The 16318-nt window shown below is 46.7% G+C and overlaps 1 protein-coding gene across 1 annotated transcript in view; it reads right to left on the reverse strand.

The window, feature by feature from the left end:
• The window catches only part of LOC119966916 (dynein heavy chain 14, axonemal-like), a 1122002-nt gene that overhangs the window by 677115 nt on the left and 428569 nt on the right, over positions 1-16318 (reverse strand). The window contains exons 29-30 of the mRNA XM_038798874.1: positions 8786-9017; positions 5089-5142 (exon numbers count right to left, since the gene is read on the reverse strand). Of these exons, the coding sequence (XP_038654802.1) occupies positions 5089-5142; positions 8786-9017 (286 nt within the window). The remainder of the gene's footprint in view (positions 1-5088; positions 5143-8785; positions 9018-16318) is intronic.

Raw genomic sequence — 16318 nt, forward strand, 5'->3', positions numbered from 1 at the left:
ATGAAAGGGTTTAATGGCCTTTTCCTGTCCGTTTGGATATTCTATTGCCCTCAGGTTCTAAAGGCAGGAGCACAGACAGTTACACCTCGAGCGATTTGCAAGAGTTCATAGAACATAGAACATACAGTGCAGAAGGAGGCTATTCGGCCCATCGAGTCTGCACCGACCCACTTAAGCCCTCACTTCCACCCTATCCCCGTAACCCAATAACCCCTCCTCACCTTTTTTGGTCACTAAGGTCAATTTAGCATGGCCAATCCACCTAACCTGCACGTCTTTGGACTGTGGGAGGAAACCGGAGCGCCCGGAGGAAACCCACGCAGACACGGGGAGAACGTGCAGACTCTGCACAGACAGTGACCCAGCAGGGAATCGAACCTGGGACCCTGGTGCTGTGAAGCCACAGTGCTATCCACTTGTGCTAACGTGCTGTCCTTAGTTCAGACTAAGGGGGAGATTCTGAACAATCATAATAAGGCGGGACACATTCAGCTCTCTGTCATGCAGGGGTCAGACATACCGCTGACAATGAGAAAAGTATCACTCTGTTCTCAAGTCAAGCTATCATCATTTTCCTGCAGCATGTGGGACAACAACACCTCCTCCACGATTGTCCTCAATACTGCATACTTAGCCCCCGACTATACTCCCTGTACACTCACGACTATGCAGCAAAATTTGGCTCCAACTTCATGTACAGGTTTGCTGACGATACGACCGTAGTGGGCCGGATCTCGAACATCAATGAGTCAGAATACAGCAGAGAGATTGAGAACCTAGTGGAGTGCTGCAATGACAACAATCTCTCCTGTCATAATATCCACTCATGTATATAATGAGGTGCAGACAGGCAGTGATTGACACACAGGATGACCAGTAAGCACACAACACAGTGCAGCCAATCACCAGACAGGCCACTACCACTATAAAGCCAGAAGGCACTAGGTTTCCCGCTCTCTTGGGATCCAGCCTCTGAGACAGTCAGAGTCCACGAGCTAGCAAGTGCAAACACCATGCGGTAGCTAGTAAGTCTGGTCAGGCTACTACTAGGACACCAGTCAGATCAGTATAGTGTCGACCCACAGCTGAATATGTATAGCAGTTCCATAGTTGAATAAAACAGTGTTGGATCTTCTCCAGTGTTAGACGTCTGTTTCTAGCTTCCCTGCATCGAGTGCAGTCCACATCGCACCAACCTGCCTAACACATCATGGTCCCAGAGTGATCACGATCTTGACGGACCTACCTCAAGTGAATCAGCATTGACCAGCAAGCAGCCATCCGTTGAAATGGATTCCATCCAGCCTCCTCCGCAGCTCCGCATCTCCGGCAACCTCAGCGCCAATTGGAAGATCTTCAAGCAAAAGTTCCTCTTGTACATCGAGGTCTCCGACCTCGAAGCAGCATCGGATGCCAGGAAGATTGTGCTATTTCTCTCCACTGCGGGGGACCACGCCATCCACATTTACAACACCCTTACGTTCGCTGAAGGCGAAGACAAAACAAAATTCAAAACAGTCCTGCTGAAGTTCGACAGCCACTGTGACATTGAGGTGAATGAGAGCTTTGAACGGTACGTTTTCCAGCAGAGGCTTCAGGGTAAGGATGAACCTTTTCAGTCCTTCTTGACCCATCTCCGCCTCTGAGCGCAGTCATGTAACTCTGACTCGACAACTGATTCCATGATCCTGGATCAGATCGTTTTCGGGGTCCACTCCAATTCCGTTCGGCAGCAGCTCCTGAAAGTCAAACAGTTGACCCTCCCTGTCGCTATCGAGACGTGCATTGTCCATGAGCATGCTAACAATCGTTACTCCCACATCAGGGCAGCAGAGACTGCAAAGCAGGCCTCCCACGAGGCGGAACGGGTGCAGGCCATCGCACAGATGCAAGTCCTGAGTATCGAGGAGACTGGCCATTTTGCGCGCTTTTCCTGGGACCCTGCGCATGCGCGCCACGACCGGGTGGACGACGAGACCGGCAACCCGACTGCACAGGTGCGTACGTTGACCGACCGCACTGCGCATGCGCGATGACGCATGCAACACGCTGACGTCCGAATTGTGGCTCCGCCAACTTAAAGCGGCAATGTCTGGCAAAAGGACGCCGGTGTCTACAGTGTGACAAGCTTGGCCACTATGCAGCCCTTTGCAGACCTGCTCCACCACCCAGCAGCCAGCGGTCCCAGTTGCCCTATGTCCTGCCCTGCCCTGCCCTGCCATGTCCTGCCCTGATCTGCCCTGCCATGTCCTGGCAGGGAAATTCCTGATTCACTTACAACTACAGCAAACAGTGTTGGAAACATTCAGCATGATTTCTGTTCAGAGCCACAGTGTGCGCGGTCTGGGGGATGGGGACGGGGACGGGGACGGGGGCGGGGGGGGGGGAGCACTCTGCTGCAGGTGCAGGAATGGAGTGTCCTATTCCTCAGTACAAACACCCACCTCTTCTGAAAACAGAGAATAATGATATATGTGATCTTTGTGCAGCGAGAGTTATTAAGGAATCAAAACAGTTTGAGTGAATGTTTTCAAGCCTCCTACCCTTAGAGCAGCACCTCAATGTGAATCTTTGAAAAGACCAGAGTGCATGACCTTCCTTTACTGGCACAGTGAACAGCAGCCAAATACTAATCATGAGTTATTATTGAATTACACGCTCCGGTGAATCTGACAATTCCTAATTTGCCACAGGATAATTCCCACATTTTAAAAAACAAAATCATTGCATGGCGTGAGAGCATTTAATCTGTCCCATGAGAGCAGATAGCAAGGGACGGGAAGTGTGGGGGGGTGTGGGGGGGGGGGGGGGGGGGGGGGGTGAAATGCAGTACCTGGCGCCTTCCCAAATCCATCCAATTTATTCAGGGTGGGGAAGGTTGAGAACTGCCTTTCTGTCCAAAGGGCAATTGAGGCCATTAAGTGGACAATTAAGGTTCACTTAAGGGTCTTGACGCACTGTTATGTTTGCTTAATACAAATTTGGCTCACCAGGCTAAATCACTGGCTTGAACCGCCAGCAGCACGGTTCGATTCCTGTACCAGCCTCCCCGGACAGGTGCCGGAATGTGGCGACTAGGGGCTTTTCACAGTAACTTCATTGAAGCCTACTCGTGACAATAAGCAATTTTCATTTCATTTACCAATCTCACACATGATTAACTGATGTTTAGTTTATTTTGAAGGTAAAGACGTTTTCAGCAGGCAGATTTACTTTAAAGTTACCACCGTTATTGTTGACAAGAAAGCTCCTCAGAACAATGTCTGTTAGTCACATGATGCTGACTTCTTACTCATCAGCATATTCTCTCTGAAAGAAACTGATGTGACCATCAATTCACAAGACACGAGATTGGAAGTGAACAGTGTTTTTAATAGTCTTACAACTGAGCCTGCCTGCGATGAGATGAACTGGCAGCAGGCTCACAACTGCTGATCTTTCTACTTCCGGTTAGTGGGAGGAGCCATGGGCGGAGCCAATGGTGGAGCCCAGTTCAAACTCCTCATCTCCCCCTATGGGCAGAGCCGCGCAACAGCACGTATACAGAGCTCACAAAGACACAGGGCGCGATTCTCCCAAAACGGGAGAAATCGTAAGGCTGGCGTCAAACCCGGGCGGATTTGACGCCAGCGCGCCCCTTCCCGACCGGGAACCGATTCTGGTCCCCGGTCGGGGCTAGCAGCCCGACGCCGTAAGCTCCGGCATCACGGGCTTAACGAATTTCGTTAAGCCCGCTTGCCGGAGTTAGCGCCGGCTGACGCGTCATATGACGTCAGCCGCACATGCGCGGATTGGAAGACTCCAACCCGCGCATGCGCGGATGACGTCATCGCGTATTTGCGCGAAACCCGCGCATGCGCGGGCCGGGATGCCCCTCAGCCGCCCCGCGAATGGATACTGCGGGGCGGCGGAAGGCGAAATAGTGCGCGGGCATCGGGCCCGCTGCCCGCGATCGGTGCTCACCGATCGCGGGCCCATGGCACCCTTGGCACGGCCGTGGTACTGCCGTGCCAATCGGTGCCATGGTTATAAAAAGCGAGTTGTTCCCGCCGTTTTTACGAACGCCCAGACCAGGCGTGTTTGCCATTCGTAAAAACAGCATAAAGGGCTGGGACTTCGGCCCATCTATCAGCTGTGAATCGCTGCCGGCCGTAAAAAAACGGCGGCAGTGATTCGTGTCGGGAGTTGGGCGGGGCGGGGGGGGGGGGGGAATAGCGGGATGGCGGGAAAAATGTCGGGAAGGCCCTCCCGCTATTCTCCGACCCTTCGTGGGGGGCGGAGAATCGCCCCCACAATACATATAATACAACACAGTGTGAATTACTAGGATTAGAATTCACCACATTCACCACAGAAACATCACAACACCGACACTGCTGGTAATTCTCGTGCTCCAGTAAAAGCTAGTGGCCTTCGGGAGGCCTGGACGGCAGAGGGGATCATCCTAATCAGGCATTTTGTGACTCATCAAGGCACCCGCCCCTCCCGCACTCATCAAAACAACCAATGTCTGCCCTCCTGGCCTCAATAATGATTCCACTCCCTACCCACCTTCACCAGGGTTTGCCTTATTGGCCCAGAAAACTCAAGTCTACTTACAGATGGACACAGAATCAGATTGATCATGGTAGATTGTTTCCAGCTTTCTGGCCCACCACTGTGGCATGCACAAAATTCAACCCTACAACCTGATCATTAATTTAGTTGTTGGTAGTTAGAAAATATCGTCACAGTAGGGCAAGTACAGCATGGATTAGGTACAGTGTAAAGTTCCATCTGCTTTGTCCCACCAAATGCTTCCAGTACAGGTACAACCACCATCGCGCTAGTTACCTTCAATACCAGCCATCCTCAGAGTTAGCTGAGAGAAGAGAGACAGATTGAGAAAGATAACTTTTATCCTACAAATTCATGCCTTTCAGATGACTGGCAGTGCACCAGGCAATGTGCCACCATGACTTAGACTAACTAAAATATATTTGAGCCAGATTAATGTTGGCGATAAGTTAGGACCAACTCAGTACCCAGGAGAGGTTGGTTAATTCACTGAAAAAACTTGGTGCAGTAAACATAGTTGAATGTTTTTACCTGAAAATCCAGACCTTCAGAGCAGTTGAAGACAACACAGTGTTTTCCCACAGCCTGAAAAGCAGAACCAAGACTGAGCGTCAAATTGCTGTAAACCTTGAGAAATAAATCACCGCTCAGGCCTCAGCTGGAGTGTTGTGATAAATTCCACACTTTCAGGGAAGAGTGGATTTAGTGGGATGGTGCTGAGTGTGAGTTATTGGGAGAACGCATGACTAGCTGCAGGCATTTTTCAGGCCATTCCCATCTTAAGAACTTCACTATCCCGCTTTCCCACCAGGCTTCTTGGATGGGCCAGTAGGATTCGGCAATTGGAAGGCTGAGAGAGGGGAGAGCATCTTCTTTCCCTGGACACCTTCCTTATACTAATAGGATTCCACCTGCTTCCGGTCATGTCGGAGGTTCAAAATCAGGGCACACCCAATACATTAATCAGCCCAGGAAAAGTGTAATGTGCAATGCACAAAGTTTGCTGGCTAGAGGTGGCAGTGGTTGTCGTTTCCCACCTTTTCATATACCGTGCAAAGGCTAATGGCATTAGCATGAATAAAGTATATTTTTGGAAAAAAAAATCTAATGGAAATGTACAGTCAAGACAATTCGAAATGTCCTGTAATGTTTATTATAGATTTTATGAATAAAGTATATTTTTTGAAAAAAATAAATGTTCGTCATTAACACTCCAATGTATAAAGGAAACATGGCGATGTAAATATTTAAGAAAGAATTGTAACGTAAAGATTAATATGTGTGTAATGTCATCCCAATTGAATGGAAGAAAGTCAAGTGACTTGTAACTTTGATGGAAATGTACAGTCAAGACAATTCGAAATGTTCTTTAATGTTTATTACAGATTTTATGAATAAAATATATTTTTTGAAAAATGAATTAGCACTCTCATCTGTAAACCAGGATGTCAGCATCATTGTTTCTAGTTCTTAGCATCAGTTCTACAGCAGACTGAGGCAGCACCATTGTGGCTTGGCTTCTGTCAGAGGAACACATCCATCTACCCAGCCCATTTACTCACTGAATGAATACATGCTGCTAATTAATGAGGAAAGCCAGACACAGTCTTGTCAAAGAAATTAAATAGTGCTGCCGTTATTGACAATATTGTCACCAGCTTCTGACATAATGTAACTTCATGTAAATTTTCGAGACTGTAAGGGGAAGAATTGAGGGAACGCAAACATATCACTCACTGTGGAGCGTGAGTAATAGAGATAGTGACGATAGAGGAGGGAAGTTGGGGAAGACTTTCAGCCAGAGGCTTTTTAATCGTTCATGGATAGTGGGCATTGATAGCTAGGAAAGCTTTTTTAATATATGTAATATAAAAACAGAAAATGCTAGATAAACTCAGGGACCTGGCACTACCTGTGGAGAGAAACAGAGTTACTGTTTCAGACCTAAATGATCCTTCATTTATACTGGTTGAGCCAGCATTTATTTCCCATCCTTAGTTTCCCTTGAGAAGGTGGTGGTGAGCTACCTTCTTGAACCGCTGCAGTCCCCGAGGTATAGGCACACCCACTGTGCTGTTAAGGAAGGAGCTCCACGGTTTTGACCAAATGACCATGAAAGAACGGTGATGTCTAAGTGAGGATAGTGAGTGACTTGGGGGGAAACTTTTGGACTATGATGTTTCCAAGTGCCTGCTGCCCCTGTCTTCCAGCTGATAGTAGTCGTAAGTTTGGAAGATGCTTCCGAAGGAACCTTGGTTAGTTGCTGAGGTGCATCTTGTAGTTTGTACATGCTTTTGCCAATGTGTGTCGGTGATTGAGGGAGTGAATATTTAAGGTAGCTGGTAATCGAGTTGTCAGCTGGGAAGGGCATTGAATGGGCAGAATAAATGGGAACAAGGAACAATTAGATGTACTTGCGGTGGTGGTAGCAAAAATAACTTGTATTTTTATAGCACCTTTAATGTTGTAAGCGCCCTAAGGCAATGGAGCTTTCTGAAATATAATTTGTTACTGAGCCATATAAGAGAGTATTAAAGCTTGATCAAAGATGTAGGTTCTAGAACAAAGAACAAAGAACAATACAGCACAGGAACAGGCCCTTCGGCCCTCCAAGCCTGTACCAGTCATGATACCAACCTTAACCAAAACCCTCAGCACTTCCTTGTGCCGTATCCCTCGATACAAACCCTATCCGTGTGTTTGTCAAGATGCCTTTTGAACGCTGTTAATGTATCTGCTTCCACAGCCTCCCCTGGCAACGCGTTCCAGGCACTCACCACCCTCTGTGTAAAACCCTGCCTCACACATCTCCTCTAAACTTTGCCCCACGGACCTTAAACCTATGTCCCCTGGTGATTGACCCCTCCACCCTGGGAAAGAGTGCCTGCCCATCCACTCTATCCATGTCCCTCAATCTCGTAGACCTCTATCAGGTCACCCCTCAACCTCTGTCTTTCTAATGAAAACAGTCCGAGTCTATTCAGCCTCTCCTCATAGTTAACACCCTCCAGACCAGACAACAACCTGAGAAACCTTCTCTGCACCCTCTCCAAAGCCTCTACATCCTTCTGGTAGTGTGGCGACCAGAATTGTGCGCAATATTCCAAATGCAGCTTTACAACTGTAGCATGACTTGCCAGTTTTTATACTCAATGCCCAGTCCAATTAAGGTAAGCATTCCATATGCTTTCTTGACTACTTTGTCCACCTTCAAAGATGTGTGGACCTGCACGCCCAGATCTCTCTGACTTTCTATATTCCTAAGAGTTTTACCATTTACGGCATATGTCCCCTCTATGTTGGACCTACTAAAATTCAATACCTCACATTTGTCCGGATTAAACTCCATTTGCCATTCCTCTGCCCAAGTCTCCAACCTATGAATGTCCTGCTGTATCCTCTGACAATCCTCAACACTATCTGCCACTCCACCAACCTTAGTGTCATCCGTGAACTTACTAATCAGACTGGCTATATTTTCCTCCAAATCGTTTATGTACACCACAAATAACAGAGGCCCAAGCACCAATCCCTGTGGAACACCACTAGTCACAACCTTCCATTCAGAAAAACACCCTTCTACTGCTACCCTTTGCCTTCTGTGACCAAGCGGGTTCTGTATCCATCTGTGGAGCACCTTAAAGTGGGAGAACGAAGCAGAGAGTTGGAGAGGTATAGGGAGGAAATTCAAGAGCACAGTCACCAACGGTAGATCAGTTAAAATCGGGAATGTGCAAGAGGCCCGGAATTAGAAAAACTGACATCTCAGAGGATTGAGGACTACAAGAGCCCACAGTGATAAGGAGGGTTGAGGCCAAGGAGGAATTTGAACATGGGGATGAAAATTTGAAATCCACGCATTACTAGACCAGAACTCAGAGGTCTCAGGGATGCTGGACAAATAGGTCTTGGTATGAGATAGGATACAGGCAGCAGGGTTTTGGATGAGCTCACGTTCACAGCGAGGGAAGGTGAAAGGCTGACCAGGAAAATCATGGAATGGTCGAGTCTGGATAAAGTAGTTTGAGTCGGTTAATCACTGGAAAAGAAGCTGATTCATTGGACATAATTTTTTTTTCCATTTCCACCGTGCTCTTTTTCGTTTCAATTTGTTAAAGCCTCTATTAAAATAGCAGACAATGGACTTGGTGTTAAATATTAGATTGACAAAGGAATCGTGGTTTTGGAGAAGATAACAGATAATCACTGTATCCTGCTGGACACTTACTTTTGCAAGGTCTTTCACTGTTGCTGTTTTGCCCGTCCCTGTTGGTCCTGCCGGCGAGCCTCCGAGGTTTAGGTGTAGGGCTCCGGTCAGAGTCAGCCAGCAGCGGTCAGTGAGTGGCGTGATTACTAATCGGGGTGAGCAGCCAAGATACTCATAGCCATAGGTAAAGGAGCTGATGGCCTGGACCACATAGCAAGTGTTGTTCTGTACATTCCATTCATAACGCAACTGCCTGAAATGGAGATTTTCTGTCAGTGTTCCTCCATGGCTTTCAAATACAATGCATTTTGCGAGGATGACATTGACCCCAAGACCAACGTGCAGTCACAATGCATCTTAGAAGTCTGTGACTTGTGCTTCCAGCTGCATTATGAGGCTGCCTGGTACTGTTCTGTGTGAATACCAAACCCTGCTCAATTTTAATTCATAATGCTGTTTACAGCCTGACAGATTACCTTTGCATGTCACCCTGCCACACATACAAATAAACAAACATGAACAGATATACACGCACATGATACTTGATTTCTCTCTCTCTCTCTCTCTATATATATATATATATATATATATAATACTGTATAGAAACAATATGCAGCGGTCTGAAGAAAAGGCAGGGGAATGGCACTGAACCACAATGCTCATTTGGAAAGCTGGTGCCTATATTATGGGCCAAATGACCTCCATCTGCACCATAGCAATTGTCTGATTCTGCAAAATGTGGAGAGATCAACAGTACCAGTCGTATATTCCAGTAACTCATTCAGGATGAAATCCTGTAGCTATACTGTAGTAATAACAGCAGAAATCGTATTACATGCCCCACAAATGGTCCACACAAGGGCAATTAGGGATGGACAATACATGCTGGTCTTGTTAGGGATGACTAAATGCCCTGAAAGAATAAAAAATACATTCTGCAGGGTAGTGTCATCGCCGCCTGGATTCAAAAATTACCCTGAATGCCACTATTCACTGCCCAAAACGTGAATAGCGTAATTGTCATTAATAAATTCCTGGGCTCCTGTCTCGAGAGACAAATGGGAGCACGGCAATGGGTCAGTGATTAGGGAAATGGATGCACGGTAATGGGTCAGAGATTAGGGAAATGGGTACATGGCAATGGGTCAGTGATTAGGGAAATGGATGCACGGTAATGGGTCACTGATTAGAGAAATGGGTGCACGGCAATGGGTCAGTGATTCGGGAAATGGGTACAAGGCAATGGGTCAGTGATTAGGGAAATGGATGCACGGCAATGGGTCAGTGATTAGAGAAATGGGTCCACAGCAATGGGTCAGTGATTAGGGAAATGGGTGCACGGCAATGGGTCAGTGATTCGGGAAATGGGTACAAGGCAATGGGTCAGTGATTAGGGAAATGGGTGCACGGCAATGGGTCAGTGATTCGGGAAATGGGTACAAGGCAATGGGTCAGTGATTAGGGAAATGGATGCACGGTAATGGGTCACTGATTAGAGAAATGGGTGCAGGGCAATGGGTCAGTGATTAGGGAAATGGGTGCACAGCAATGGGTCAGTGATTAGGGAAATGGGTACAAGGCAATGGGTCAGTGATTAGGGAAATGGGTGCACGGCAATGGGTCAGTGATTAGGGAAATGGGTGCACGGTAATGGGTCAGTGATTAGGGAAATGGGTGCATGGCAATGGGTCAGTGATTAGGCAAATGGGTGCACGGCAATGGGTCAGTGATTAGGGAAATGGATGCACGGCAATGGGTCAGTGATTAGGGAAATGGGAGCACGGCAATGGGTCAGTGATTAGGGAAATGGGTGCACGGCAATGGGTCAGTGATTCGGGAAATGGGTACAAGGCAATGGGTCAGTGATTAGGGAAATGGATGCACGGTAATGGGTCACTGATTAGAGAAATGGGTGCAGGGCAATGGGTCAGTGATTCGGGAAATGGGTGCACAGCAATGGGTCAGTGATTAGAGAAATGGGTGCACGGCAATGGGTCAGTGATTAGGGAAATGGGTGCACAGCAATGGGTCAGTGATTAGAGAAATGGGTGCACGGCAATGGGTCAGTGATTAGGGAAATGGGTGCACGGTAATGGGTCAGTGATTAGGGAAATGGGTGCACGGCAATGGGTCAGTGATTAGGGAAATGGATGCACGGTAATGGGTCAGTGATTAGGGAAATGGGTGCACGGCAATGGGTCAGTGATTAGGGAAATGGATGCACGGTAATGGGTCAGTGATTGTAGAAATGGGTGCACGGCAATGGGTCAGTGATTAGGGAAATGGGTGCACGGCAATGGGTCAGTGATTAGGGAAATGGGTGCACGGCAATGGGTCAGTGATTAGGGAAATGGGTGCACGGCAATGGGTCAGTGATTCGGGAAATGGGTGCACGGCAATGGGTCAGTGATTAGGGAAATGGGTGCACGGCAATGGGTCAGTGATTAGAGAAATGGGTGCACGGCAATGGATCAGTGATTAGGGAAATGGGTGCACGGTAATGGGTCAGTGATTGTAGAAATGGGTGCACGGCAATGGGTCAGTGATTAGGGAAATGGGTGCACGGCAATGGGTCAGTGATTAGAGAAATGGGTGCACGGCAATGGGTCAGTGATTAGAGAAATGGGTGCACGGCAATGGGTCAGTGATTAGGGAAATGGGTGCACGGCAATGGGTCAGTGATTAGGGAAATGGGTGCACGGCAATGGGTCAGTGATTAGGGAAATGGGTGCACGGCAATGGGTCAGTGATTAGGGAAATGGGTGCATGGCAATGTTTCACTGATTAGAGAAATGGGTGCACGGTAATGGGTCAGTGATTAGAGAAATGGGTGCACAGCAATGGGTCAGTGATTAGGGAAATGGGTGCACGGCAATGGGTCAGTGATTAGGGAAATGGGTGCACGGCAATGGGTCAGTGATTAGGGAAATGGGTGCACGGTAATGGGTCAGTGATTAGGGAAATGGGTGCACGGCAATGGGTCAGTGATTAGGGAAATGGGTGCACGGCAATGGGTCAGTGATTAGGGAAATGGATGCACGGCAATGGGTCAGTGATTAGGGAAATGGGTGCACGGTAATGGGTCAGTGATTAGAGAAATGGGTGCACAGCAATGGGTCAGTGATTAGAGATATGGGTGCACGGCGATGGGTCAGTGATTAGGGAAATGGGTGCACGGCAATGGGTCAGTGATTAGGGAAATGGGTGCACGGCAATGGATCAGTGATTAGGGAAATGGGTGCACGGCAATGGGTCAGTGATTAGGGAAATGGGTGCACGGCAATGGGTCAGTGATTAGAGAAATGGGTGCACGGCAATGGGTCAGTGATTAGAGAAATGGGTGCATGGCAATGGGTCAGCGATTAGAGAAATGGGTGCACGGTAATGGGTCAGTGATTAGGGAAATGGGTGCACGGCAATGGGTCAGTGATTAGGGAAATGGGTGCACGGCAATGGGTCAGTGATTAGAGAAATGGGTCCACGGCAATGGGTCAGTGATTAGGGAAATGGGTGCACGGTAATGGGTCAGTGATTAGGGAAATGGGTGCACGGTAATGGGTCAGTGATTAGGGAAATGGGTGCACGGCAATGGGTCAGTGATTAGGGAAATGGGTGCACGGTAATGGGTCAGTGATTAGAGAAATGGGTGCACGGCAATGGGTCAGTGATTAGGGAAATGGGTGCACGGCAATGGGTCAGTGATTGTAGAAATGGGTGCACGGCAATGGGTCAGTGATTAGAGAAATGGGTGCACGGCAATGGGTCAGTGATTAGGGAAATGGGTGCACGGTAATGAGTCAGTGATTAGGGAAATGGGTGCACGGCAATGGGTCAGTGATTAGGGAAATGGGTGCACGGCAATCGGTCAGTGATTAGAGAAATGGGTGCACGGCAATGGGTCAGTAATTAGGGAAATGGGTGCACGGTAATGGGTCAGTGATTAGGGAAATGGGTGCACAGCAATGGGTCAGTGATTAGGGAAATGGGTGCATGGCAATGGGTCAGTGATTAGGCAAATGGGTGCACGGCAATTGGTCAGTGATTAAACAAATGGGCGCTAATTCATGGGACATTGGCACCAGTACTGGGGAAGTACAGAGCTGTTCCAATGGGATGGTCTTCATCTGGATCATGCTGGGACCAGTGTGACGATTGTTGAATTTTAGGAATTTTTGGGAAATTGTTAGCTATAGTGTATGTGTTGTTTATAATCTTAGGAAATGTTGAACATATAAGGGGTTCAGAAAAATGAAGCCTCCTGTTTAAATCGCTCGTTTGTTTTATTTAAGGGGGGAGATGTAACAATTTGAGGGTTTTAGGAATATTGGCATCTAAATATTGGAATAAGTTAAGAGTTATAAACTTGGGTGTATAATGTGTTTAAAAAGGATTTTCCTTTGCTCCAAGTACATAGAAGGTGAAATTGGCACAAGAATGTGTTTTTCAGTTTGGGCTAATGCATCGTGGTTATCCTGGGGAGGTCCCTGGGGGGTTAGTGCAGTTTTGCAACCTGCAGAGGTAATGTGCTTTCCAGATTGGGGAGATGAGGTCATTTGAAAAAGGCAGAAAGTCAGTGAGTTTGAAGAAGATTTGTGAGAGAGGAGCTGAGTTCTGATCTGACTCTGAATCCACAATTCTTTCCAAGCTGGAGAGTTTTAAAAAAAGAGTAATAATATTTTAAAAGCTGAGCAGTGTTGTCTGGAGACAAGGAAGAGGCTGAAATAACCCAGTGGAAACATCTATTTAAAGACAGTCAGCCAGAGTCTGAAGGGGTGCTAACCAGAGCCAGAATCTGTTCTGTACCGCGAATATTAATCTATGCCCTGTTGATTTTAAGATAGATTGAGAGCTGTATGTTTCTTTTCTTGTTGTTCAATGGGAAATTGTGTCGCAGTGTTAAGGCGTAATTGCAAGCTGTTCTTTCTTTTTTGGGTGTGAAGTTAAAAGATTAATATTGTATTAATAATAAAGTTTTGTTTTTTCATGCCCTATTTTTTCATGCAATCACTCCTGGATCACATAGTCTTACAATAAACTAAAATAATAGGGTTTCACTCCAGTATCCTCGCCACTGTTGGGGCCTAGTCTCGGATTGTATCAGAGTCTTGGCAAATCACATGACTAGGCCTGTAGATTAGGCTTTAAACTAAATAGTGGGGTGGTGGATTCAGGTGCATGGAAAATCAGAAAATTAAAGTTAAAGGAGAAGGTAGGGGTTACTGATGAGGCTGATTGTTACCAGAACGTGTGACATCACATTGCACCAAGGACTCATCAAGAGGAGGGATATTGGATAATTTAGAGGCTTTGTATCTGAATGCACAAAATATTAGGAATAAAATCAATGGGTTAACAGTGCAAATAAACACAAAGGGGTCTGATTTGTTGGCAATAACTGAGACATGGTTACAAAGAGACCAGGACTGGGAGTTGAATATCCAAGGGTACTCAGTATTTCGGAAGTATAGACAGAAAGGAAATGGAAGTGGGGTAGCTTTAAGGTGAAAGGAAGGGATCAGCGCTGTAGTAAGAACTGGAGATCAAGGTGTGGAATTATTCTGGGTAGAAATAAGAAATAGCAAGGGAAAGAAGTTCCTGGTGGGAGTAATCTACAGGTCACCGTGCAGTAGGTGCACAGTATGAATCACAAAATACTGGTGCGCTTGTAAGAAAGGTACAGCAATAATCATGGGTGATTTTAAGATATGTATGGGCTGGATTAATCAAACTGGCAAGGGTAGGCTCGAGATGGAGTGTATTGAATATACAAAAGATTGTTTTTTGAAGCAATATTTTCTGGAACCAACCAGGGAGCAGGCTATTCTGGATTTGGCATTGTATAATGAGGAGGGATTAATTAATGATCTTTTGTTATTTATTCATGGGATGTGGGTATCACAGGCTGTGCCAACACTTATTGCCCATCCCTAATTGCACTTGAGAGGGCAGTTAAGAGTTAACCACATTGCTGTGGGTCTGGAGTCACATGTAGGCCAGACCAGGTAAGGATGGCAGATTTCCTTCATTAGTGATCCATATCTCCCCGTGTCTGTGTGGGTTTCGCTCCCACAACCCAAAAATGTGCAGAGTAGGTGGATTGGCCACATTAAATTGCCCCTTAATTGGAAAAAATAATTGGGTACTCTAAATTTTTTTTTTTTAATTACTGATCCATATGGATTTTTGCAACAATTGACAATAATAATAATCATCATTGTCACAAGTAGGCTTACACAAACAATGAAGTGACTTTGAAAATCCCTTAGTCGCCACATTTCGGTGCCTGTTCGGGTCACAGAGGAAGAATTCAGAATGTCCAATTCACCGAACAAGCACGTCTTTCGGGAATTATGGGAGGAAACCGGAGCACCCGGAGGAAACCCACGCAGACACGGGGAGAGCGTGCAGACTCCACACAGACAGTGACCCAAGCCGGGAATCGAACCCGGGACCCTGGAGCTGTGATGTAATATTGCTGACCACTGTGCTACCATGCCACTCCTATGGTTTCATGCTCATGATTAAACTTTTAGGGGAAGATTTCTGACTATGTCCAACCAGAGACCAAAGAACCCCGCCCAAGGTCAGTGGACTTCTCCATTGTTCGCAGCTCGCCCGTGGCGATCTTGTGGCGAGCAGAAGAATCCAGCCCTTAATTCTAGATTTTTATTGAATTCAAATATCACCATCTGCGGTGGCGGGATTTGAACCTGAGATCCAGAGAATTACTCTGGGTCTCTGATTCACTAGTCCAGTGACAATACCACCATGCCACCTACTCATATTTCCTCCAGGGAAGAGTGATCATAGCACGATGGAATTTCAAATTCACTTTGAGGGTGACCAACTGGAGTCTCACACTCATATTCTGGAGTTAAACCAAGGTAATTACATAGACATGAGGGGAGATTTGGCCCCAGTGGACTGGGGAGGAAGACTAAAAGGTAGGACAGTTGATGAGCAGTGCCAGTTGTTTAAGGAGATATTCCATTCCTCCCAACTAAAATATATTCCAGAGAGGAAGAAAGGTTGCAAGAGAGGGGAAGAAACATCCATGGCAAGAAAGTTAAAGATAACATAAAGACAAAACTTAAGGCATCCCATATTGCAAAGACCAGGAACAAGCTGGGAAATTGGGAAAATTTTAAAGATCAGAGCAATAAAAAGAGCAAAGGGGTAAATCATGAAAGAAAACGAATGCAAAATGTTTTTAAAAGGGATAGCAAAAGCTGCGATAAGTATATGAAAGGGAAGAGAGAAGCGAAAGTGAATGTCGGTCCCTTGGAGGATGAGACTGGAAACTTCATAGTTGGGACACAGAAATGGTGGAGTCAAGTGGAGGACACTAGAAACATCCCAATAGTAACAGGTAATTCAGAGGTAATGGAAAGGGAGGGACTTAGAACACTCATCATCAATGGGGAAAACTATTGGGATTGAAGGCAGACAGGTCGTCAGCGCCTAATGGCCTACATCTCAGGTTCTTAAAGGAAATGGTAACGGAGATAGTGGATCCATTTGGCATAGTATTCCAAATTTCCTTGGGTGCAGTAA

This window comes from Scyliorhinus canicula, chromosome 6, assembly GCF_902713615.1.
Source record: "Scyliorhinus canicula chromosome 6, sScyCan1.1, whole genome shotgun sequence".
NCBI classification, from domain to species: Eukaryota; Metazoa; Chordata; class Chondrichthyes; order Carcharhiniformes; family Scyliorhinidae; genus Scyliorhinus; species Scyliorhinus canicula.